Source organism: Netta rufina, assembly GCF_964035555.1.
Source record: "Netta rufina genome assembly, chromosome: 8".
Taxonomy (NCBI): Eukaryota; Metazoa; Chordata; class Aves; order Anseriformes; family Anatidae; genus Netta; species Netta rufina.
The window spans coordinates 28653310-28679822 of NC_140131.1; the positions used below are offsets into that span (position 1 = coordinate 28653310).

Sequence of the window (26513 nt, forward strand, 5' to 3'; positions counted from 1 at the left end):
ACAAGCTACAAAGACAGCAACTGGAAACAAAAGTTACTGGTACGTAAAGATCTTGAAAAAGCCACTTATTCTGGCACTTAGTGAAAGCCAAAAACAAATCTCTGTAACATTCCTTGCCTCTATTTACGTCAAAAAATATTTCACAGCTTATGCGTTGTAAGAAACGCACCTTCCCCTGCATTCAGGTGAAAAGTGGTGTCATTTTCTTTTAAAAAGAGAGAGTACATCATCATGTGATGTGCCCTCAGCACAAGCAGCCGTCACCGCTGTTCCAGGGATCCAACTCTTGCGCATTTAGGAGAAAAGCACTCGCTTCTGAACAATTACCTCAACACATGGAATCTGGAAAATTTCTTCTGCCATAAAAAGGACAAATGAACATTTCCTGTTTCTCATCTTTAGTACATGTTGTCTTTTCAGACAACAATAGTCAGGAACAATAGGCTGGCAGTCGTTCAATACACGCTAAGAAAAAACTGCCCCTCGAAGGCTGGGCTGAGTCAGCCTAAAGCTGCTATGATCTAAATTACTAGGTGGACTCGGGAACAAGGTTCAAGCAGCAGACACATCCATGTCTTCAACCTTTGATGTTTCTTGACCTTTGCGTAGCCTTTGTATTTCATGTTTATATTTGAAAGACCAGTGTTTAGGTCATACAGTTATTCACTCGTTTGCACCTGACCCGACTAGAAAATATTCCCATTGTTTATTATGCAAAACCGAGGGGGAAAAAAGAGTGAGCAAGCAGTTCCTTTCAGAACACTGATTAACAAAACCCAAAGCAAGCCTAATCTACTTGCTCCTTATCCAACTACACCACAAGACTGAGCATCTTCAAGAAACACCACGTACTCTTCTGGGTAAGTATCATTTTGCACTGAGTATTAGATACAGATACACAGTGTCTTCAAATGTATTAATATACTGTGAATATTGGGATTTCATAGAAGTTTTTGTAAGTACTGTCTATCGGGTGTATTAATAGTAATAATTTTAGAAGAGGTTCTTTACACTAAGTATAATAAGTAATGTAGCCTTGAAAATACTAAATAAAGAATTATTAATGATCAGATGCTGAAAAACCTAAAGCATCTCTATAGCATCAGGTGACTTATTCAGCATTTATTACTGATGTGCCTGCAAGCAGCATGTAGCTGCTGGTCTAAAAAGGGTTCTCAGCAGCAGAGCTGCGCCATAAATACTTAAAGCAAGTAGAGCACGCTGCTGAGTTACCCGCTTGTTTCACCACCAGGCTGTACAGCAACAGCCACCTCCTGCCTGGGAACGTGATTTGTGCCTTTCGCTGAATCGAGAGACTCCCAGATTTCACGAGCTGAATTTTGTCACGCACCTTTGTGTATGGTAGGAGCAAGTATTTTTCTTTTTAAAAGTAATCCTAAAACAATGAAATGATTACTATCGAATTTATTTTTATTTTGAAACCTTTCTGGAAGATTCCAGCAGCATCTGAGCGCAAGGCGCTAGCATCCTGAGCTGAGGAGGCACAGGGTGGGTGGCCAGTACGCGCTTCCCCTCAAAATAATAATTCCTGCTTCCTGGCCTGCCCCACCCTTGCTATTTTAGTCACCAAGCTTTTCTCAGGCAAGGGCTGTCCGTCATACAGCTGCAAAGGAAGATCTTGGTCTGTTCTGGCACTCTACCCTGAGTGATTTGTGTGTAAAATCTGTCATACATTTAATAAAGGAGTTCGCAGTTCACGTTACTGAACCCTTCGCAGCTGCTACTTGGTCAGCCACAGGGGAACTCCAAGAAAGCACAGATTTTTATGACAGTCGTACCGCAGTGGGGGAAGACTTAAGGCTAATACATGGACCTAGACCCTCAGTAGGGTACGCGTGACAGTGCACACTTGACAGTACACGAGCCTTACTCATTCCACCAGATTCATCAGATCTTTTCACTTGGTAAAGCTCTCCTGCATCTGGATTTCAGTCAGCTTCTCGAGGGGAATGCAGATTTACAATTATTTTTCCTCATAAAACTGACATTTAAGCCCCAAAATGAGTTTTCTTCATAGAGGAACAGTTCAGGTGAGCTTACATACAAATGCTTCAAAATCCTAAAATACCTTTTTACCTTTTACAAATGTACATAACTGGGCTCAGTATCAACAGTGACATTAACACATTTAAGTCACTTCTGCAAATAACTTCTTCATGCAGTACAAAAATATTGATGAGCACCCCTACATGGAATTTGGAGATCAGTTTAGTTTCAGTGAGTTTATTAAGCGAATGTATACATTAATTATTATTTTTCCTACTGAGTAACAGGCACAAGAGGAAGTGTTTTCCTTGAGCATAAATACAAGCCTTTCACTGCCAAGTCAATTACAAACTCTAGAATATGAAAATGTAACTTCTAAGCTAAATTTCACTCTACCTGATGCCAGAATAAAATATTTTTAATGGCTTTACTTCGAGCATTTGACAGTAGTTTTAGTAGTAGGTTACATTTTTTAAAAACTGCTTAATTACTACTGAATACATTAGAAAGAGTATATTCTCGAAAAGACAGGTCTTTCCTACTTTGGTCCATCCTACCTTATTGAGGAACATGTTTTTCCCCAAGAAGAGAAGCAGTGCTTACAACTTGGTTCATTAAACAGAAGCACTGCTTTCTACCTAGTTTGTGATGACTACAAAAAGTCTAATGAAGCTCCTCATTTCTCCGGCCTTCCTGCTTCCTTCTCTTCACAGAGTAACTCTCGGTTTTAACATCCTAAGAACTGTTGGAGCTGCAACACTAAATTTGTTATGCAAATTTAAAACAGGTAATAGGAAGTGATTTTCCTTCATTTCTACGTGACTGCTTGCAAATGTTTTGTATTTAGAGATTAGTTCACTGAAAGAATAGGCTACCTCAGGCATAACTACAGCAAAGATCTTCTGTAAGCAATGGACAATAAAATAAGAATTGAGTATAGCGCTTCCATTCCCAACTTAAATTTAAGAATTCATTAGAAAACTTTTGTAATTGTCCTTTGGTAACCTTTAGACTAGTCAGCAAAACCCCAGAGATGTTAAGTTCTGTCACATTCTGAGCCACCTTTTTGTGCCTGTTTATGACATTACACCACAAAATGCTGCCAAAAATCCTTAACACCTGCAGCAAAGGAAAAAGCACGTGTCTGCACTTCAGCCATTCCAGCTCACAGTTCTATGTTAGCTTTAAGAACATTTCCACTGGCAGTAGGTGGTAGGAACTGAAGCATGAACTTCTACCACAGCTGCAACAAGGGAACAGCTGTCAGCATGCTGGAAGTCTGCCGGAAAGTAGGTGGCAATCACTGAATTTAATGCAATCTTTTTGATTAAAGTAAGGAGAGAACAAGGGGAACAGCACCCTTGCATGGATACAGAATCACCTAAGTCTTTCAGTGTTGCTTAGAGGAATTACATTTAGTATTTCAACACAATCTCCAAAGCTTTGTGTACTCTGCAGACACTAAACATTTAGTGCTACCTGAATTTTATTTCTAAACTGTTTTATCATCAAAAACTGGTGCGCTGACCATTTGTTTGTGCCTTAACACCAGTCACAAACAAGCTGCCTGGCAAAAACTGGGGAAATAAAAGGACAAAGGACGTAATTATTATTATTTCTTTCCAATTCAGGTCATCTTCCTGAATGGTTTCCAATATACGTATAGAAATGAAAGAGAAGAAATTGCAGAGTAAAGCTGATTATGTGTAGTCTTTCAGGCACAGGGCTGTGGAGGAGTGGATTAGTAACCAGATACTTTAACTCTATTTCTCCACTCACCTGATTAACATGTGGAGTAACCACACAGTCTTCCTTTAGTTGCTCAAGATGACTGATAAGAAAGTTGCTTACGCCAATTGACCTACACAAACCTAACAAGAGAAACAAAAAAGTGTTGGGATGATCTTAACTACCTAGAAGGATTACTTGAAAAATATCACTTTCAAAAAAAGAAAATGATTGGTACAGATCATTTCTGTAGAGCAAAACACTGCAAAGAAACAGAAAACAGCACTGAAATGTAGTTTGACGGTATTATCTGAAAGCATGGTTTCGTCACAGCCACACTAGGAAATCATTTTATAATCTAAACACACTGGAAACTCCCCAGTGTATAAAAACGCCAGGCTAAATTCTGGGAAAGGCTAATGTAGTATAAGCAAAGAACAATTGGACTTCACCAGAATGAAAAGAAGGAAATGGTGTTCTGAGCAGCTTGCCAAAGCTAAAGAAAAGTGGAACATTTGCAGAAGACTAATAAGGTGTGAGCAATAAAACACAAGGACATGCAGCCCAAATGAACTACATAACCCCACTTATATTTTCATTAGCTTATTGCTATTAAAGAGACATTACATAAAACTCAGTATAACAACTTTAAGTAGTGTCTAACAAGAATTAAGAAGTTCAAAAGTGTAGGAAGTAGAATCTGCATTAGAATGGCTAGATTTCTCCGCTCCTGTAGACACACAAATCAAATGACACATAGGTGATAATGAAAGCTTTTTTGTTTTTACCTTAACTGTGTATATATGTGAATTAAGTGCTGACAGTTCTGAAATCAGATGTCTTCCTTCAAACCTCAGATATGATAGAGTGAAACTCCCATTATAGGCCTGCCACAATACCTCAAACCAAACTACTCCTTGACAATTTGGTCCCTATTCTGTGCTAAACACAGTTAACAGGGAAAACAGTTGTCACCAGGCTAGTAGTGTTCCCCTTAGGCTGTAGATTCTGCAGATTATGGCTCAGGCTTATTTCTTTAAGATGTGAACTTTGGCTTGACTTGATCTGCATTTCAACCTGTAACTCTGCAGACAGAAAGTGCCTCGAGTTGTGTGAACAGTATATCCTCCTCTATATACATACATACAAATAGCTGTAGCAAAAAAAAAAAAAAAAAAAAAAAGGAATTAAAACGAAAGTTATATATTTTTACTTATTTATTAGAAAAAGAAGATGCTACTTGGTAACTTCAGGCATTTGGTGTCACAGAAATGACTTCTGGACTGAAATTGCCATTGTCTTGAGGTTGACAGGGAGCTATAGGGAGTACCTTTGATATTGAAGCGCTAATACAGAACATATAAAAAGCACATATTAATGAAACTGAAGTGCATTAATAGTTTAAAAGGAGTAATTTTGCTTATCTAGAATAAAGGTGATGAAAAAGTTGGAGGAAAATGTATTAACCATTCCTAAACTATTCAGAAAATGTACATGTGTTTTATGAATAAAAAAGTAACTTGCTAAGAGACTACGAATTAGCATGTAAAAATTTTGCAGGTTAGATTTGCTCTAGCAAAATAAAGGAATTAAAATTTTCCAGCCTTCTCCTATGAAATTTAGTAAGTAAAGTTACAGCTTGCTAATTATTAGAAACACACTGTTAAAGTCCTTAAAACAAAACAAAACAAAACAAAACTTGTGTTACACCATATAAATATAGGTAAATTGGCTGCTGTGTTGCTTTCATATGTTTTAGCAGTAGAAGCAGATAAGCAGCACAGCAGCAAAACATGCATGCATACTACTGCTTTTTAATGTGGTTTCTTTTGTAGAACACAAGGACAAAAAAATACATTGGCAATTGAAGTGCTAGACAGCTTTCACTTACAGAAATGATCACTGTTCAAGATGTTTAACATAATTAGGTTATAACCTGCATTACAGCAATTTGCATAATTTGTATGTAATCTGCCAGAAGGAGCGAAACCCAAGCTTTTGATTTCTACTGACAAACAACCCTGGAGTGTCAACACTAATAAATCATTATGCCAAAGAAGTGAGAAAAACATTTGCAGTTTTAACACAATGGTGAACCAAAATATTATACACAATTGTTGAAAGCCAAGGAGTTACAAGAAACATGCTGTTACTGCCCTTGAAGAATAAAGCTTTTATTTCAGGCTGAAATAAAACAAACCTCAAACACAGACATGAACGATGAAAGCTTTTATTAAACTCGTCCATTCCCACAAAATCTTCAATTTATTTATTTTTTTCCCCTATAGTATATTTCAAGATGTTTTGCTCTTAACAGACCTTGAAGCCTTTTCTGTAGTCTCACTGCATTTACTGATAGGAAGTTTTTGGTTGATTTCCAATCAAGAAATTCCACGTTAGTTATGTTTTATACCATAACAGTTTGTGTCATAAGTCTCAAAAACACCAGAATACCAGAATGTTCCTGAAATGTGTGCGCGTGTGTGTGTTGGGGGGGGGGGGAGACGGGGGGGTAGTACTTATGTCCAATTTTATATCTGTTTAAAGAGTTTAGAAATCCCATTTCAAAGAATTCAGGCAGATTTCATATCTTAGTTGTTATGACAACATCCTTTTAACAAAATCAATTTAACTAGTCCTAAAGTTAAAGTCCTCTGAAATAAAAGTTTACAATATGCTAGCTGCAATAGCTCTGGAAAGTACACTTTTACAAGATATATCTATACTATCTTTCTTACAAAGTCACAGCACTTTGACTCGAGAAAGGTATTTCCTGAAGCAGATAAGGAAGATGAGTGGTTTGGCCCCAGGAAGATTTTGAGAAACTACCATGTGCAACAAGTTTGCAATTCCCCATTAGTTCCTAAGGCTTATTGAGTCTTTGCCCTACTCCCCGTGGCTCTGACTTCAAGGAAAATTTGGCAATGATGCTTCTTTTATGTATGCTAAAAATTGCACAATTGACCAATGCACAATGGTGGAGCAGGAATTTTCAGCCAGCTTTGGAAAACTGTCATGTAACCCTGTAAGACACGTTAGAAAACATATTGGCCCTCAATATAATGGTTAATAATAATGAGGAAAAAATCTATTTTCCATTACACACAAAATAATCTTGGCTGCCACCATGCAGGTACTTTCACCACACTATTTTACCCCCAGCTGCTAATGGACGGGCTTGCAATGGAGCTGTGTTGTTTAGCTCACAGCAGTTTTTATGGCAACCTAGAAAATGATTGGGTATTTTTTTCTTTCCTTAGTGTAATACTAAATTGTACCAAGTTTCATGGACACTACTAACCTTGCAACAATAAAGCATAAATATACTGTCTTGGCACCACAACACTGCTTTAGTACAATAGCGAGCCTTATCTTTCCCGAGCACTACTATGGACTTTTACCAAACCTCTAAATACTCTCTAACATCAGCTGTACAAAGTTCAGATCAAAAAGGTTCTTTAAATGACAACATTGGATACTGGGTTTGTGGGGCCAACTTTCCTCCCCCTCCCTGCAGCCGGAGCACGGGCAAATTCCCACACCCCCAGAACAGTGCCCGCTCTGTCCCACGTGGGCCACAGAATACACACAAACAGGGACCCACTTCTCACGAGGGGTCAGCTGCAGCACCTGCATCTTTATTAAAGGAGGTTACACAGGTTGGAAAGGTCCACATCCTCTGTGATATGCACAGTAAGAACTTTGCTGTAGGCAAATGGTATTACTCAAAAACCATAAAGGGTATGATTTCAGCACTGCTTGCTAAATCCAAGCTGTAGGCTGAGTGTGTCCCACATACAGAGTGCAAGCCAGAGCCTTAATAAACAAAACAGACAACTCTTAAACACATCCAAAAAGGAATTAAGTTCTAGATCTGTAAGACTTGCTTCCATTTCACAGACATAGACTCCAAAACACTAAGTGTCCTATCTAATGACACACAGGAAGACTGTGGCAAAACTGATGAGAAGACCCATTTCTTAACTGAAAAAAAAAAATCATGCTTCCTTCCCCAAAGGATGTTTTTATCCTATCCATTACTGTAGCATCGGAGCATTACCAGCCTTAAAATGACTTTCCTGCTTCTACAATTCCATGACTATTACTCCTGCTGCAAATCACCTACGAACCACGACAAACTGCAAGACCAAAAAAGAAGCATGAGTAGAAGTCAACTTGTCAGTTTCTGTGACTGAAATCTCATAAACATTTGGTTTACACAACAGTAAAGTAGCTAATTAAGTAGCATGATGCAGCAACACGAGCTAAATGTATTCTCAGTCTTGTTGATTCTGGCTGCTCATCTTTATTACTTCAATGCAACATCACCTCATTTATACTGACATGCTTTGCTCTGGAGTTGGCGTTACACAGCAGATCAGATTAAAAATGCTACCAAAAAGGGTGTTCATCTGATTGTCTTCAAAACTGAATCAGTTCCCTTGTGCTTTGAGGGACTCTTCCTCCTCTCGTGGCAGTTTTAAGCATGTAGAATAATACTGGGTGCAGAACACAGCCTAAAAAAAAGGCTTAAAGATGTTTTTATGTCAAGAACATTCTGAAGCCCCTGTTAAAAGCAACTGCTTGTGAACAAACAATTGGGCAGACAGACCTGTAGAAACAACTTGGTACAGAAACAATCCCACTATAGCTTGAGGCAGTATTGCCACCACACGCTGTGCTGTGAAAACGGGGTCAGCATTATCAGCCACCCAGCTAAGCGATCCTTGGCTCAGCCTGCAAACACTCGTAAAATGAGCTCTTTGAAAGTAGCATGGACACAACATAGTCGGGTTCTCAACAGACTTTGTTCCACCTGTAACTGTGATGGCACTGTTTCCTGAACTAGGATATTTTGGGACTTCCATATTAGAGAAGACAATGATTCCCAGCCGACACAAGTAAGAACAGCCTCACTCATACCAATAAAACAACACCAATTTACGATCGCTGAAGTCTAATACCTTGGGTTCAGCATTCAACATTTGCAGAGCAGGTAAGTGACACCTTTTCCCCAAATCATGTATGTTACTTCCTGAGACAAAAAGTCCTTTTGGGCAAGGACTTTCCTTTGAATTGCATTTCAGCAGTGCTTTCCCAAGAGGTCTTGTGTTCACACTGGGACCTCTATGCACATCTGTGTGGATGCACACAAAATGCACACAACTGCATAGATTTGCTTCCAGGAAGCTAAGTAAGAAGATACTTGTGAATTTATCAAGAATGAGCTTCACAGGCTTATAGAAAAAACACAAACAGCACATTGCAGTAAATCATGAAACAAAGAAGTCTGAGGGCTTATTTTTGCACTTAGAATAAAGTCCATTACAAAAAAAAAGAAAAAAAAAGAACAAGGAATAACAAGGGTAAACATTCTTGCCAATTTAGATCTGCTAATTCTATGGCAATTTCTTATTCTTAAAATGTTGCACAATATGAAGACATGATTTTTAAAACTGTGTAGTCATTTTATTTGCATATATCTTTTATTGCTGCCTTATCTGATCAAGTGTGTTGGGTGTGGTGCAACCAACATCCTCACCAACTGCAACCACCTTCAAACCCATGAAAACACATCTCTGAAGTGTTTCTGATCATAACAAGCCCAAGAGATGTCTTTATATGTGCAAAGAGGATACTACTGATAGCGTGAAATAGATGTGTTGTTTACCGTGAAAATCATTTACTTATTTTTACTTATTAAAATTTTAATGCAATTTCCACACATGCACACTCACATGGTTTCTACCAAGAAAAACACTCCTAATATAAATATTTGTGGAACTGTAACACAGCTGCAGGCCAACTGTCAGTTGTTCATCATTTGACAGTATCAGCATAGATGTAAAATTATTTTTCAGTAGAATAAAAGCAGAATGTCATCTAGGAAAGGATGTACTACAAATATGTGCCACCTACACAAAAGATGTGTTTGGTTTACTCAATTCTTACTCATATCTTTTAAAACTGATACATAATGGAGGAGGAAAAAATGAAAATTGTGCTGCTCTGTGCCCAAAGAAGAATAGGACCAGGACATTTTTACGGTTGATTAGATTTCTTCTCTCACTTGGAATTGGGAAAAGCATAGCATTTCTGCCAGTAACATCATGAATTCACTTACATTACTAGGGTAAACAATTTCTGTTACTTTATGGAGCTTTCTGCAACATACATGAAGCCTGTTAAAACTAACAAATTAATGGAATAATCATTTTAAAGGGCATTTCTCTGTTTACCAAAAAACATGGGAACACATTAAGGAATTTCTGATGCAAGTATGAATATCTCATGTAGGCATAAGCTGCACTGCTTACCCTAAGCAGATAAGCAAAAAGCACAACTTTCAGCAAAATGGCATCAGGTCTGAGAGGGATCTGAACCCCCAACAACCACCACGCTACTGCTCCTGCCAATTACAGGCAAAAGCTGGCTGCAGGCTCTCATTCTTCCCAGCATTTTGAGATGGAGAGACAAGTAATCGTGTGCATGTGTGTATGAGAGCTTGCCAAGACGATGGGCTAGCCACAATGCCAAAATCAAGGTCATTAAAGACACTGCATACGGAAAGGGTCACTTTGCTAGAAACAGCCCAATTACCAGTGAGCATATATAATGACTATTCATGATGTCAAAGCAGTTTGCCACACTGCTTTCATCTGCCAGCAGACAAATGCCTATACAAGAATGCTGCAGCTGTCAAGGGAACATTTGACTCAACATATGTATCTTGGAATGGGTTCTGTAGGCAGCCTGGCCGCCGTCCTGAGGAACCAGAGAAGATAATTCCACACAATGACAATGTTTGAGACCACAAAAATTCCAACCATAGCCTTGATATTACACGAACCCTAGTTGATTTCAGCTGTTACAACAGGAAGAGCTAGTGACTGCACACAGACGTCCCACTGACCAAAGCAGGATTTTATTCTCCGTTCTCCCTCAGCACTGTTTACCCCCCAGGTCTTTACAGAAGACGTGTGCAGCCTGTTGAACAAAGGCACAGGTCGAGAATTCTCTGTCTCTCAGCACTGCAGTACAGACAGATTTGTCTCCTCCCTCTGTGACCTTAAGGCCACAGCTCCCGTGAAACAGCTCCAATGAAAACAGAGCAGAGTAACAAGTCACAAAAGATTAAAAAAAAACAGCCAAAAAACATGAGATGTTACACTCTCAGGCACAACAGCATTTCACTGGAACTGTTAACAACTAAAGAGGGTAACCACATCTAAAACAAATACTGTTCAGGTTCTTTCCTAGTTTTAATTGTTCATGTTTCCAGTTCAAATCATACCAAGAAAAAGGATTCTTTCGGAAAATGCTACCCTCTGATCCCTTTTGGTGAAATACAACAAGAAGGTTCTTAAAAACAGCATAGTGGTAAGCCACAGTGGAGATTTTTGACAGAAAGCAGAGGAGCTCTCCCTTCAGTCATCTGAACATATTGTTTTCTACTTATGAGAAGCTTCTGATGTTACAGCTCAACCTCAAATTTTTGTTGAGAGAACAGAGAGGAAGCAAGCACTACTAGGCACTCAAGAATTAAAACCAGTTACGTTAAGGATGTCTGCACAGTGCAATGAATGCACTTCTACCTTTTCAGGTACCCATTTAATTGACACACGTTGCATTCAGATAACAGCAAACCTGTTCTTTCTTCTACAGACAGAAGTACTTAGGAGTTTCCTAAAATTGGACTCATTATAATCTGTGGAGTCTTGCTTAACGTTTTATACAAGCTTTCTGCTCCCTAAAATGTGTATTCAAATAATTTTGACATGTATATATATATTAAACTTGTCACACAGAGCTTTTTTTTAATCTGGGAATAAAGACAGGATCTTACAAACCAGCATATGCTGACCTGGACAGACACACAGACTCAAGGTCTCTCTTCAGCTGGGTAAGAAGATACTTCAGTCCAGAAGCCCTACAAGCTCTGCTCCTACAGTCCTGTCTTTCAGCTACTATGCAGTGTCTCTCAGATGATCCTGGTTGAGTCCATCTTTGTAGAAACAACCCAAAAAGCTCTCTCAACACTATAAACATAAATACAGTTGGAATTATTTTTTTTTTTGCATCATCTTGTGGCCATTATGACCAATCTAAAAACTTAATGCGTTAAAAATTGTCTGGATTGAAGATTTTCACTGTCTTGGGCACTAATGCTTTATTTACCTTCCTTCTAGTGTAATGGGTAATAACAATAAAAAAAAAGGCTATTAATAATTTAAATCATTTTAAAATGTTGTTTTTCTCAGGTAAGTGCAATTTTGCAGAATAAACATCATCTGGATTTAAACTGAAGGCAAAGATGAGATTTTCAAATATCTGCACTCAAACTATTTGTAAACACAAAGAAGCTATTAAATAAAAACTTATTAATTTCAGTCAGACCAAAGCCTTAGGTCAATATTGAGATCTTTTAATCATCTCACAAGACTCTTGCAGATAGATAGGCCTTATTAGCCCCAAAACACCAACCGATTTTTCCACAAGAACTGCTCTTACAGAAACTCTTCAATGTGGACACTGTTAGCTGCTAAACTCACCAGCAAGTTGAGTAACTTCAGTCTTTCCTTTGTGAATTGACTGCAGAAGCACATTATTCATTTTTAAATGGTCAATTCTTAGACACAAACATTTTAGTTTTTGCTGTTGTTTTTCCCTCATGCCAACCCTCTCTCTCCCAACATTCCCTAAAATAATAGTATTGCAAGTAATTTTCAGGTAACAATGATAACCTGAACCACATTCAGAGGAAATAAAGAACTCACCAGTTTACCACAGAACTTGATTTTTTTTCCTTCCCAAATGAAGATATATTTTTTCCTCAAGTAAGGATTTTGACCAAATAATATATTTAAAGTGAATATTCATACCAAGGCCAACACATTATTCACATAACACACAACAAGGCACAAAGATATGCAGCAAGCATTTAATCTTCAACGGAAAGTCTAGTGGTTAACCATACAAACAAATTATTTAACATTTTCCTCAGGAATCATTGCATTTCCATCTCCAGAGTGGTTAACATTTGCGTATCACTTCAGTAACACATGGTTATGGTCGGAACATCCAGAGGCTGCATCCCTTAAAGCAAAACTGTGTTAGTTAACATCTGAAAGCACTTGATTCAGCCAGACTAATACATCATCTACAGCAAGAGGAAAATTTAGCTGAGGTAACAAAAATAAATGCAAACTCAGATGTCTACAGAGAGATATGCAAATAAACAAAAAGTAAAAACTACCTCTGCAGGTGAGGTCAGTGATAGTATTTCCAGTGTCTTACCGGATAATCATTGAATAGCTCACAGTCTTTCCCAGTAGGAAGACAGGTAGAGAAATAAAGACAAGAAAGATCACAAACACATGCAAAAGCAGAAGAAAGACAATGGGACAGGAATAATAATAGCAAGTGAAACTACAACCTATTTGCAGCTCATTGGGATGGCATATCTAGGCACAAATGACATATAGTAACTTAAATATACATCAAAAAGCACTGTTCAAGGGAAAGACAAAGTAGCCTGCTGAATGGCCCATCTTCAGACTTGAAGTCATTGATGTTTTGAAATATTAGGTTGGTGTTGTGTTTCTTTAAAAACTAAATGTTGTAACTTACACAGCAGAAAATACTTTTTGCAACTTCCCTTATGCTTAATATAAAAAGCAAGAATGAAAAATGTATCAAAGATAAACGTAGATACTTCTACATTTCCAAAGGCAGACCAAAAGTACTTAACGGGCTGAAATGCAAGAGCGGGTTTGTTTATTACTCTGATAAAACTGGTAGATGTATACTGCCAGCAACTGCAGCCTGTATAGGCAGCACTCTCCTACTATCACTGTTTCAGTAATTGAGTTAGCAGACAGACTACTTAGTCCAAGAAGTCTTTGCAGAGTCCAAAGAAATTCTCTCAAGCTGTAACAAGGTGGGCCCACATTGCCTAGGGACTGCATGACAGGATCTTCTCTTACATTATTTGTGGTAATAGTGTGCATACTTCAGGAGCAAAATGTTCCCGTTAAACCTACATGATAAATTTTGTTTGGGGCAGTCTAATCGTCCTATTGCTATGAACATTAACTGACGATTTCTGTGAACGAAAAATCAAACTGACAGATACCAGAACTTGAGAGAACAGATCCCTCCTTTGAAATCCTTTTCAAAAGTTAATACCAAAGAAACTGCAGTTCCGTGTTTGTTCCTATCTACTAGCCAGTTTGGGTAACATTTTCTAAAATGCAAATGAATCTATATAGTAGCACAGTATACGTTCTGTGGAAAAATATATATATGAATACAGTGGAAAATGATATTCTACAATTACAAAAAAAAAGATCAAAAGGAAATAAAACTTGATAGCATGATTTATACATGAAACAGAAGAGGCTACTACAAAGATGTTCTGTAGTGGCACGCACAATGTAATGTGTAGATTTCATCAAGGAAGTATGCACACCATCATTAATCTTACAGGCAGAATGTGGCAATGTGTTATTTAAAAGCAACACAAAGCTCTCTTATTTAGTTTATCAGAAAACTAATGCTGCAATTTTCAAAGAGGTACACATAATTTATACACCCAAACACAACTGAAATATGAGCAACCAGCTCAAACGACTTTTTTGAACACCTTTCATTACAGATTCCCCAAATCTTAAAGTACATTCTAATTCCTTCTGCCACGACAGCGTTTCATTATTACATCACCTTCCTCATAGAGCTCCTCCATCGCTGTCCAGGTTTCAGCTCGGACCTCCCGATTGCTTTTACCTGGAACATGTGCATCAGGCCAATGTATCAAATAAAGATCTAAAAAAGAAAGACTATTAAAGTCTCCAAAAAAATGTCAACCACACAAAGCAGCATTTCCCTCCATACTGGTCCCATAACATACTATCATCAAAATAGTTACAACTCCATGACAATTATTCCATACATCCATTAATTTTCAATAAATTAAATCTACAACATTTCATTAACAAGTAAAGGTGCCAGAAGCTGCACATCTGCCTCAGGCTTAGGTCACCATAATCAAAATTTCATGGTCACACTTGCATTTAATAAGCTTTTAACACATAAGTCCCATTTAAAATCAAAGGGATTTTGGTCAATGTAGTTAAGTCTGGACTACTGCTGAAGAGAGCCTTCAAGTTTGGGGAACACAAATGTTTGGCAGTTCTGTAGATGTTTTATACGATCAAAAAAGTGAGCCTGTTTTTTTCCTTCCTAAAGAATACTTCCATTTATGAATTTCTGCTGGAAATTACAGCACAGCTGCTCTTTCATCCAGGTTTTTGTTTTGGTTATAATTACATTGTTCCAGCATATGTGATATTTTGTTTTTAGCATTACCAAAAAACAAACAAAAAAAACAAAAAAAAAAAAGAGGGAAAAAAATGTTTTGCTACATTGTTATGAAATATTAACATTTTTTAAAACACGATTAAGATTTATAACTGATGAAATTAGCCAAGCTGCTACTGAAACTGGCTGTCTTGGGATAGGATTTTTTTGCATCTTCTCCATTCAAGAAAACCTTATCTGCCTAGTGAAAAAGGGAGCCAAAAAAAAAAAAAAATAGCAACCCACTAAACATGAGCAATATGTACATATTACTGGACTCAGAGTTCCAGATCAGATTATATAAATTTCCAAGGTGACAGGACCTACAACTCCTTTTTAAGTTTGTGGACGCTGCTTATCATTCTGAAGGAGAAACTTAAATAGAAATGTAGTTGTTTGAGTGTCTCTTAAATCCTAACCACAGGTTCAAACTTCAGGCATCTCAGGGAAAGAGGTGTTGGCCTCTACCTCATATACTAGTCTGACACAAAACAGGAAAAAGAAACAAATTCATGAATGAGATCTTTGTGCTTTATAATACGCCTTTTTAGACAGTTCAAATACAGAGTAAAAAAGTTAAAAAATTGAATTGTTTGCAATAAAAAGGGTTTTTTGTTCTTTAAATGTATCACATCATTCATTTACAGGACCTCTCTGTGAAAACACATCCTCTGCTATAGTTTTATTTTATTCATATTTAAGGATTGCAATAATGACTAATATACTCCTAGGCTGGTATATTAGCTTTCCACCTCTATAAACACGAATTCAACCTTAATTTAAAAGGACAAGCCAGCATAAAATTCTCAACAATACACTGGTTCCCATTTCAGTACATCATTGCAACACTTCAGAGTATTTTGCTTACACTAAAAACCTAATTAGAACAGTACAAAATTTTGTAGATTAAGATACGTTATAGGTGTATGTAAGAAAAAATGATTTTGGATGTATCTAAAAAATCATGAGCTAAATCTGCACTTACTCATATATCAGTAAGGCACTAGTCTTTTAATCTCAATTGCTCAGACAAGTAAATATTGTTTACATATAATGATTTGCAGAATCTGGACTTGCGTCACATTTAAAGAAAGAGTTACTCATTCTTCTGCTGTAGTTATTACGAAAAAATACCAAGATAAGGTATTGGAATTGGAATAAATACCAATTTCTTTAGACTTTAGCTGATAACTAATATTGGAATACTGAATTCTCATTCTTGTGCATGTAAAGTTTGTGTTAAAATTTCCACTGTCTTAGAAGCAATCCCAATGATTAGAAGCAATCCCAATGATTAGCATTTGGAATTGCTAATATCACATGTTCATTTTTTATCTTAAATTACATATGCCGTTGGTGCATTTACTGCAAAGAGACTACCGTACTTCAATTTAAACTCTTCTGCTTGGATTAGGCAAATGTCATCCATAAAGTAAATGTAAGTTATTGGCATCAGATACCTACCTCACTGAAACACAGAGGAAGTGCCTACCTTTAATTCCTGCTTGTTATGCTCTCCAAGTAGGACTACTATACTTAAGTATGCAGAAACAAGTCATTAGTATGAATAAAAAAATCATCAACTTCAGCAAAAGTTTACCAAAAGCTACTTTTCCAAAAGCCTGCATATCTAGAAGCATCACAGTTTGTAAACATTTACAAAAACAGCTACACCACAGACTTCCATGTACAAAGATGCTTTGTACTCAGCCCAAGAAATTATGGAACTCTCAGAAGAATGACTTCAACCAGCATTGAGAACTGAAGGATCTCTTGAATATTTCACAAATGCAGTACATCATCTTTCCCTGTGTTAGTGTCTGAGACCTCTTCAATGCAAACCGGATTAGCTCTTGGCGTGTTACTTTAGAAAGGCGATGGTACCGTGTATGCGATGTCCATATCATCTTAGGATGTTCATTGTAATTTAGGCTTTTTATTGGAATAAAAAACACACTTAGAAACACACACATTTAAGATTAGAAAACATCTACAGGATCACCGAGTGCAGTCCTGACTGCTAGCAGTGCTCCTGAAAGCAGAGATAAGGTACCTTATCTCCGATACACAGAGCAGAGTGGTCTTTCTGCCAGGCAAGCACCAACCACCACAGCACAGCTAGAAGTGGAAGGAATAGCACAGTACGATGTACCCTGCAATGAGCAAGGGAGCTGCCACCCTACTTAAATAAACTAAGCATGGTTATTTCAAGTGAGGATCTGCTTACTCCTACTGCATGTTAGAAAACTTTACGTAAGAACTGTGAACAGTAAGCACCTCACAAACTGAGCTCTACTATTTCATCTTCATTTCTACACACATTCACACCTGCACCCCCACACTTTCTTTCTGGTGAAAGTATTTCCCCCTGGGGGATTACAAGAACACAAACACTGTTATTTTCATTTTGGTGGCAAGAAATTAGTTCTGAATAATTTATCAAAATAGCTTAAGATTCCATTAACCAAGAATTGCACAAGTACCGCTGAAGGTTTTTAAGAACAGACTACATTTTAGCTGCTGAGAATGATGTAAATATAGATTTAATTTTGTCTTGTAGTGGTGGGTAACAAATACTTTGAGGTCTCTTCCAACCATATTCTTTTTTAAATAAACTTAATTCAAAATAAAAAATGGTTCACGGTATGCGCTTGAGAAAATCACAATCAAGCTTTGTATTCACCAACTTTTAAAAGCATGCCTTAAAGATAATCAGGCTGTGGTGAGGTGCGGTAGTAAATGAGGGCCTAAGGTTCAAACATCAAAACACAGCTGCAGGAAAACTATTCATATGTGAACTGCTTTCACACATTTAAAACACTTATAACTTCTCAGCGGTTGTGGCACTTATAATCAACACAGTTCCTCTTAATCATGTTGTGGAAGTAGAAGTCTGTGATTCTAATCAAACTGCTAACACTATATATATAAATATCTATATTTATATAGTGTATACAGACACGCACATAGAAGGAGTCAGAACTCACTGTAACAAACCCGCTTTTGAAGAACAGGCCTTGGATCACATCAAACCTAAAAGCAAAACCACATTTTTCAATGTTTTGCAGTTATCTCAATGCAATGGCAATGCCTAGACTTTTTTTCATGAGTATTCTATATAACAATAAGTAACTTCCAAAACATCCTGAATTAATACACGATCTGAACTGGGTGTATTATCATCACTCAGATGCAAGAAATTACCGAGACCTATTAAACTGAATATGCTGATACGACAAAGATTTGCCCAACTCCAGATGTGGATCTGTGATAGGTTAAATTTGGTTGAATCTGACAAGCTCAGAACAGTCACAAGGAAAAAAAAAATGTTTATGAATTCAGTAACCCACAAATCACATTCAAGAAGAAGTTACTTTGGAGGTTTGATCTAAATCCTAAGGAATGCATTCTGCCACTGCCAAACCTGTAACATTTGCTGCCATTTCATATTGGTTTACTGTGACTGCTAGTTGGAGGACCGCATTTAGAAAATGCAAGGGGAACCTCTGTTATAACCACTGCCCGCAAATAAGAAAAAAATTCCAGCTTCTCATGGATATACAATCTCCTGATTCGAACAAAACCTCTGGAACACTGTTCGCCTAATACCATTTGCCTGAAACTGTCTACTAAAAAAGTTTTATAATGACGCTTTACATGGAACACTCTCTTAAAAAGCAGTGACTGCCTCAAATCTGTTTCAACAGCTGGCATTTTCTATGGCTAACACACGGATTTATCAACTAGTATTCACCACATCTTTAATAAAGTCTGTATAGATGGACTGTAGCCTACGTGGTCCTCAAGGAGACGTTAACAAGACTTTCCTTGGAACAAAGCTTAGCTGCACAATCAGCTGCCAGGCCCCTGGAGCTTTTCCTTTTTCACTCCCCTGAATGGCTAACTTTCCCTCTAACATAAAGGTGTAACTTATCTAGGATCTTGCAATTTTCTATATGAACCATGTATGTTTTTGGAAATGCTGTAACCACCGTGTATTTGGTTAATATATGATGAAATTAGGAAATTCAAATTTAGAGTAATGCTTTGCTCCACATTTCATATTTCTATTTCAAAGAAAAACTGCTGGCTAGAACGTGCTTGTAACACATGCTTGTAACTACATAATTTACTTCCCTCAACAGGCTGGGACACAAATTGCTGTTATTACTAGAACTTTTCCTGCCATTGAATTTCATGCCCTCTCTATTGCATAGACTGGCCAGCAGAAAGGTGATGTAAAATGCAGGTATGAATGAAAGCAGAGCTAAGGTATCTAAGCTTCAAGTCTACAAGCTTATAACTGTATTTGCAAACCAGTCTTCTGTATTCTATTTACTTTTGTTAAGACTTGTGAGAAGCCTCAAAATTTCCAACAAAAAGCCCTTACTCTAAACATTTGTGAAACACTTGAAAAGTTCATGTTTCAAGGTACTTCCACTTCTTGTTTGAAAATCCTTCCAATAGCACCTTCCAGTTCAGGTGTGTTCAGATAGAAGATATTTGGCTCCCTAAAGCATGATGCTTTTTACCAACCCCGTAAAACATACCACACACTGTACCTGCTCTAAGGGCCTCCTTCACCAGAACTTGTAGCACAGAACAGAGAATTCAACTTTATCTCTTTGACACAACAGCAGATCACATTGTGTCTAACTGTTAATCTGTTATCCCATCCCTCTGGCGGAGGTCACCATCCTCACTGACAGATCCGTGAATTGCACATGAAGCATTTCCTAACTCATCGTGGTTTACAAAACATGAAGTTAAAACAAACTGAAGTCAGCATCGATTTAGCTCCCCGTGTTTCACTAACTGGTCGTTCAGGAAGACCTTTATAAATTGTTCAAACATCTCCGCATTAATGGAAGAAAGCAGAGGAAGAAAAGGAGGGAAGACAGGAGACTGGGGAGGAAAAAAAAAAAAAGAAGAAAAAAAGCATTGAATATTGGGGTAAATTGTGCAGGCACTTGTAATAACTTCTAAATTTGTCTCTGTAATGTGAGCAAAAGAAGTCTGAGTTGAAAGTATCTGACAGATAAGATGTTCTGTTTATGCCAGACCACGGAGTCACTCACTTGGTGACAGTATTAGGGCATTTCTAGCTCTCAAATATTTTTTCCTCAGCTCACAAACTTCTGCTTAGCAGCAATATCCAAGCTGAGTATTTGTGCGAGCACCTACTTTAACCAGTCTGCTACCTGAGAAAAAAGCAAATTACTGAAAGGAATCACTGAGAATGATTTCCTGGAAGTGAGTCAAGTTTTCCTCTCATTGGCATTCAGTACCAGTGCCATAGAAAGCACGGGAAAAAAGAAAGCAAACACAAAACATAACAAACAGAATGCAGAGAGAAGGAAACATGTTATTTCTCTGTTTAGAGGACAAAACCAAGGACTGAAACTTTTTTTTTTTTTTTTTTTTTTAAATGAGAGTCTCCTTGCAGTGACCTGTATTTGCATGGGACAGAGAAGAAGAAATATTAATTCATTCTGATTTACTCTGTACTTGTGCAGGCAGTTCAGGGATAAATTTCCATTAGAAATGGAGCCAAAGATGTGCATATAAAAATCAAAGTCTTTAACAGATAGAGATTTTGCCTCTTCATCTTGAAATGTACCAGGCAAAAAAGCCAGCAAATCTAGCACACGGCTGCTATCAATAAATGATTCCACAAAATCTGTACTTCAAAAGAGCTGTTCACTTCATTAAAGTTTGATTATTGGTAACAGGTGGACAGAGTGAGGAAAGAGAAGCATATATGCATTTTCAGGACACTAATATATAATGTTCAACCAATTATTCCTTGATTGTCCACATTAACACTCTCTACCAGTGTCATTATTTTAGGTTATTACTTTAAATTTATCTTTCTCTCCCTTCACTTTCTTTTGATTGCTCTAGCTAGGCAGGAAGAAGTAAAAAACAGTATAAAACAAATCTTTTTTTTTTTTTTTTTTATCAGGTTCCACCACTTTTATGATCTGTTACACAGAATTAACTGAGGTCACTATTGCAGCTTGTTGCCTGTCAAACAGTAGTAAAAATATCACATCTTTGACTATCAGAAGGTCATGACCAGGGTATACTTAAAACTAAGTCTAACTCAGTGTTAAATTTAGTCTTCTCAAGTCTTATAGACACTTCTAACTTTTTCCTTGAATTACATTGCAGCAGACAGATCAAACCAAAGGCAGTTATTTAGCTATTTTTTTTAGAACTGTCAATAATCCTGCAAAATAACTTGTAGAAAGGACTCTCATTCTCTGAGATTTAGCAGACCACACAAGAGCTTAGGCATTTTTGTGTCCCTCTTAACAATAAATTATTGTCAAGTCTGTGAATCCTTGTTCTTTTTTTAGGTTTTGAGTGTTTTCAGCAAAATATATAGCACTTGTAGTTGATCCTCAAATCAATTTAACAATGGAATGCATTTCTACAAAAAATACACCTTTATCTGTTTTAAAAGATTTGCAACAAGGAAAAAATATGTGATCTCAGTTACAGGTATGCAAATTTCCTAGAGAATAAACAGAACAAGAAATTTGCAAAAATGTAAAGGCAGAATTTGGCTACTGTAATCTACCCACCTGTGCTACAGTGTTTTACAAGAATTCATTCATCTTTCCAAACATTCACAGAGAAGGCATGGTAAATGAGTTATATTAAAGATTCATACCCAGATAGTCAACACCAAGTCTTTCACACGACTCCAAGCAGGCTTTTTTTGTGTTTTCATAGCCATAATCACTATGCCACAATTTGGTGGTTATCCAGAGGTCCTCCCGCTTCACACCACTCTCTTTAATGGCTTTTTGGAGAAGAGATTCACAGCCGTATCTTTTTGCCGTGTCAATATGACGAATGCCACATTTCTGTAATGCATGGACCACAGCATCATGGGAATAGCCACCCTGATGGGAAGTACCTAAACAAAAGAAATTAGAAAATTAGAAGTGAATTATGAGTGACATATTTCTTTTTTGATTGTTTGTCCCCCCACTTTTTTTTTTTAATTAATATTGTCACAGAACCTTCTTTTTGAATTCTCACTTCACATAGCAAAGAAATGGGAACTGACAGGCAGTGTGCCCTTACACATCTCCAGGCTGTGAAAATACATAAGATGCTAGGTTGTTGATGCTGATCAGAAAACAGAAAAAAAAAAAGAAGTAACTGTAAAGAAGTGAGATCATAAGTCAGGCTGAATGAAGAACATCAAACAGAAAATAGACACCTTATGAAAAACCAGTATATGACATTTTATTTTCATATAGGAGCACAACATTTACAGATGAAACACTAACAGCATGAAACAAAATATGTAACTTAAAAACAATTTACATTGCAGAAACCATATAATGAAGCGTTTACTCTTTTGAACTCCTGGTAGTTTCACGTTGTTACTGCATTGTGGAACCCACTGCAGACTGGGCCGTGCTGCAGGTGCAACTCACATAACGTCAGGCTCAGCAGTAACCAGAACAATGGAATCCTGCACAGGGGTTAGAGAACTGGTGCACAGGGAGCCTCGGCAACAAAGTCAAGCAACTCTCATTGTGTAGGTATTCACTGGATGCACAAAAAGTGTATTTTGCTTGTCAAGGGGACGGAAGGAGGAGGAGACTCAGCAGGAAAAGCAACCAGCAGGAGGACCGTCAGATAAAGAACTGGTTGAGAGCAAGGAGGATGATATTTCTACTTACCCTTTCCTGTTAGTTGTTCTTCCTGCCGTGAGCCCCTCACCCATTCACCCCCAGTCAGACTTCCCACAAACAGTATTTTCTACAGTTTGTTTGAGGAAATGCTCCGTCAGCTATTAAAGCCAGCTTCTAAGGTGATGCCTGGTACTTAGAGGCCCTAATTCCAGGAACTGCAGTCAGCACACGGATGGCTACAACGCTATCTGCAGAAGGACTACAGGTCAAAGAATAATATCAAATGAAAGTTGTATCCACTGACAACTTTCTCTTTCCCTCCAAACATGGTGTTTATTTGTACATTAAGCACCCTATCTGCACATTATGAAATGAACAAGTGCGTAAGCTCACCCAGAGGGGCAGAAAAAGGAAACACACACACAGTTACCTCAGATGCACCCACAGCGCTTCCCATACCTGAACTGGCGAGAGAATGCCCACGAGCGCTTACAAAGTCCTCGTGCATGTACGACAAGCCAGGTTCTCCTCAATGCTCATCATTTTTGTTCATTCCCAATCTTAGAAGGAAAGTCAACGCTACTTGTATCATCCTGCTCACCACTGGCAAACCATGTTAGCTATAATACGGTCTGAGATACACAGACACCTGAAGAGCATGAAATTCTGCTGCTCACAATGGGACAACCCCTGCTTACATTTAGGATGTACAAAATTTGGAGTATTCAATTCTTGATTTACTTATATTTTACTTAGATTTTATTATATTCCTACAATTCTGACATGCATATCGTAAGGATTTTACCATTCTAAAGCATACAAAGTTACAATATTTTAAAAGACAGGAAATTTTGAAGAGTTTTTTCTCCATTGCCACTAATTATGACAAATACTGTAACTGGTTTAATTCCTGAACCACCTACAGATAATGTCCCTACAACTTGCTTTACACCAAAAAATAAGTTAAGCTAATTCAAATCACACCTCTAAAATTGCAATTTCACAGTCTTCATAAATGTTTAAGAATTTGATAAATGCAACTTCTATGCATCTATACACATAGGACACACATGTAATTATTACATTATTCAGATACTAAAGGAATTTTATTAAAAATTATATAACTGGCATAGAAAAATTACTATACTTTTTCATAAGAATCCCTTTTAATAATCTGGTATTGGTGCCAAATAAATTAGGTTGCAATTATTATGCCTGTTTCTGGCTGAATGGACTTCTCTGAGCACAGAATGAATGGAGTTCATTTAGAGGTCTTGCAAATGAACTCAGACTCTTTTCATGCATAATGGATTTCAGTAAGAACATTTAGGACAAACAGCTTTTTTTCTTTTTCTTTTTTTTTTTTTTTTTTTTTTAATTTAACCCTTTTAAGGTAAAGGGAGAGAGTGGGAGAGAAGGAAAATTCAGGATGTGTTTGTTATCGTTCCCTATTCCATGACGGCATGCACACTTGTTTAGGAGGAAATAGAGACCAAGATTACCCTTGAGGGAATTATCCTAATTTCTGTTCCTCAAGATGAATTACAACAGTCCTGATGCACTAAATAAACAAATGCTTAAGAACTATTTACCCCTTCCTCCCCCCCCCAAAAAAGAGAAACATGATTTACTTTCTCTCTCACTTTCTGGGGACCTAATGTCTTCATAATCTGTGAAAATATTATCTGAAAATATAAAAATGTCCTCTGATATGAATAACTATGGCTACTTGAAATCAGTGCAACCACTTACATTAAAAGAGTTCACATTAGAGAAACTGCGGGCTGGATGTTCAGAGATCATCTCACAGATTAATTCTCTTCTGACATCAGTAGGCAATAAAAACACCCAGCTGACAAACAAAACACCTAGAAAAATACCATTCCTTTGCTGGCTGATCTTTAAGTAGTCACTTCAGAAGAAAACTCTCAGAAGAAAAATATCAAACACTCATTTACTGATGTTTACGTGCTCACTATATACCATAATAAGCTTGAAATACCTTGTTCTATTAGTTTTACTGGTATTATTTCAACACTACATCAACATTAGGGCCATGTAATGCATCTTTACCAATTTCACGTTGTGAATGCACTGAAGTTTTTGGTGTCAGTACAACTTGATTCCACTGATATCTTATGACATGATCAAACACAAAATGCTGCCTACACGCAGCAAATGAACATACAACACGTTTCAAGGTTCACTGCTGAGCCATTCACAGAATGGTGTGCCTCTTCTCTAGACTGGCTCAAGGACAGGCAGCCTTTACTTACTGTCCTTGCTTACTGTTATTGAAAGAGGCTGCCAGTCTTTCCTCTTCTTCTTTCACCTACTTTTGCATTCATGTGACTGCCTGACAAGCTGATTCAGCGTGCTGAACAGCCAAAAAGCGTATAGTTTTATAATTATTCAGGAAGCAGAATAACTCTCCAGAGGAAAACAAAACTCAAGACTTCAGGCAAGGAATGGGGAGAAAAATAGAGAAAGAAAAATCCCCCTTTCAGCAGCAGTAGTTAAATAATTTGATACATTCCCTGTTTTTTACTAAAACAAAAAAGATAGTAAGTTGTATTCAAGCCAACCACAAAGAGATCAGAAAGTCCTTCTCCACTAACTCGTTTCCTGGAGCCCTTCTTCCCTGATGTTCCCCAGAGCTATCGCTGGTGCTGCTCCTGCACAAGCAGATAAGGTCACACTGACTTTCTGTAAGTATAGCACAGAACCCAAGTGTTCTTGCTGCTGCATTTTGGCTCAGTTTTTTCTTAATTGGGTCAGTTACCCTGCATATCAAATTTAGCATCGCATGACGAAGTATTCATTGCATCCTCTCTTCCTTTTGAGAGCGGAGGGGTTTTCCTTTGCAGCAAGTGAAATCAAAGTCCAGCTTGTTATGGAGCTCTCTTTCTCCATATTTTTCATAAGGCAGTTGCAGAGCATTTCTAGTTATGAAATGTGGCTACACTCAAATTTAATCACAACCAATCTTATGAAATAACTTGGACATCTTTACTCGGATCCCAGGAGTGTCACCTAACAACGTGTACCTAGTGGAGCAGCTCTGACAACCAGCTGCTGGTGAAGGTGGTTTTGTATGGATATGGTGCAAGAGGAGCTGCAGCTGTTGAAGTACAGGCGTAAATTGGCTTCTGACCTCACGGGACAGTGGGGAGGCCCCCAGAGCACTGCACTACAGCAGGTGCATCCAGACAGCAGGAGCACACTGGTACAAGGAGATTCACCAGAGAACTCGACAGAGGTCTGAAGTTGCACTGACACACATTTTACGGCATTACAACAATCCTGCAAGCACAGCTTCATGTTATTCAAACACTGCTATGCTAAGATATTGCTAACAGACCTGACTGAAGTCTAGAGATTACAACCAAGTTTCTCTTGACTCTGTAAAAGCTGTCTAGATATTGCTTTTTTTTTTTTTTTCTATTTCTTTTTGATTGAAGCTTTACTTTGATGTTTCAGATGCTTTTGCTAAATATAATCCACTGCTTAGTGCGAAGGGGTCACTCTGGGGCTGTTTTTCTCCTCTGTGACTCGGTTATAATAAGCTCAGACTTCAATAAGAAGAGGAAGGAAAGTATGCAAGCAGGATCTTCAGCTCCGCAGTGCTCCTCAGGCACCTAGGAACAGACTGCGGGAATACAGCCTAGGCACGCTGTGAGAGCAGGAGAGAGCCCTAACATGTTGATTATGTATGCAGGGAAAGGGAAGCCAGAATTGCTAGTTTTCGCTCTTCCTGAGAGG

At 37.7% G+C, this 26513-nt stretch overlaps 1 protein-coding gene across 2 annotated transcripts in view; it reads right to left on the reverse strand.

The window, feature by feature from the left end:
- The window catches only part of LOC311211875 (putative oxidoreductase ZK1290.5), a 44536-nt gene that overhangs the window by 10357 nt on the left and 7666 nt on the right, over positions 1 to 26513 (reverse strand). Inside the window, exons 2-4 of one of the 2 annotated variants that reach the window (XM_084290860.1) lie at positions 21773 to 22021; positions 14458 to 14559; positions 3787 to 3878 (exon numbers count right to left, since the gene is read on the reverse strand). In XM_084290860.1, the coding sequence (XP_084146986.1) occupies positions 3787 to 3878; positions 14458 to 14559; positions 21773 to 22021 (443 nt within the window). The remainder of the gene's footprint in view (positions 1 to 3786; positions 3879 to 14457; positions 14560 to 21772; positions 22022 to 26513) is intronic. The other variant, XM_084290861.1, reaches the window with a different exon arrangement.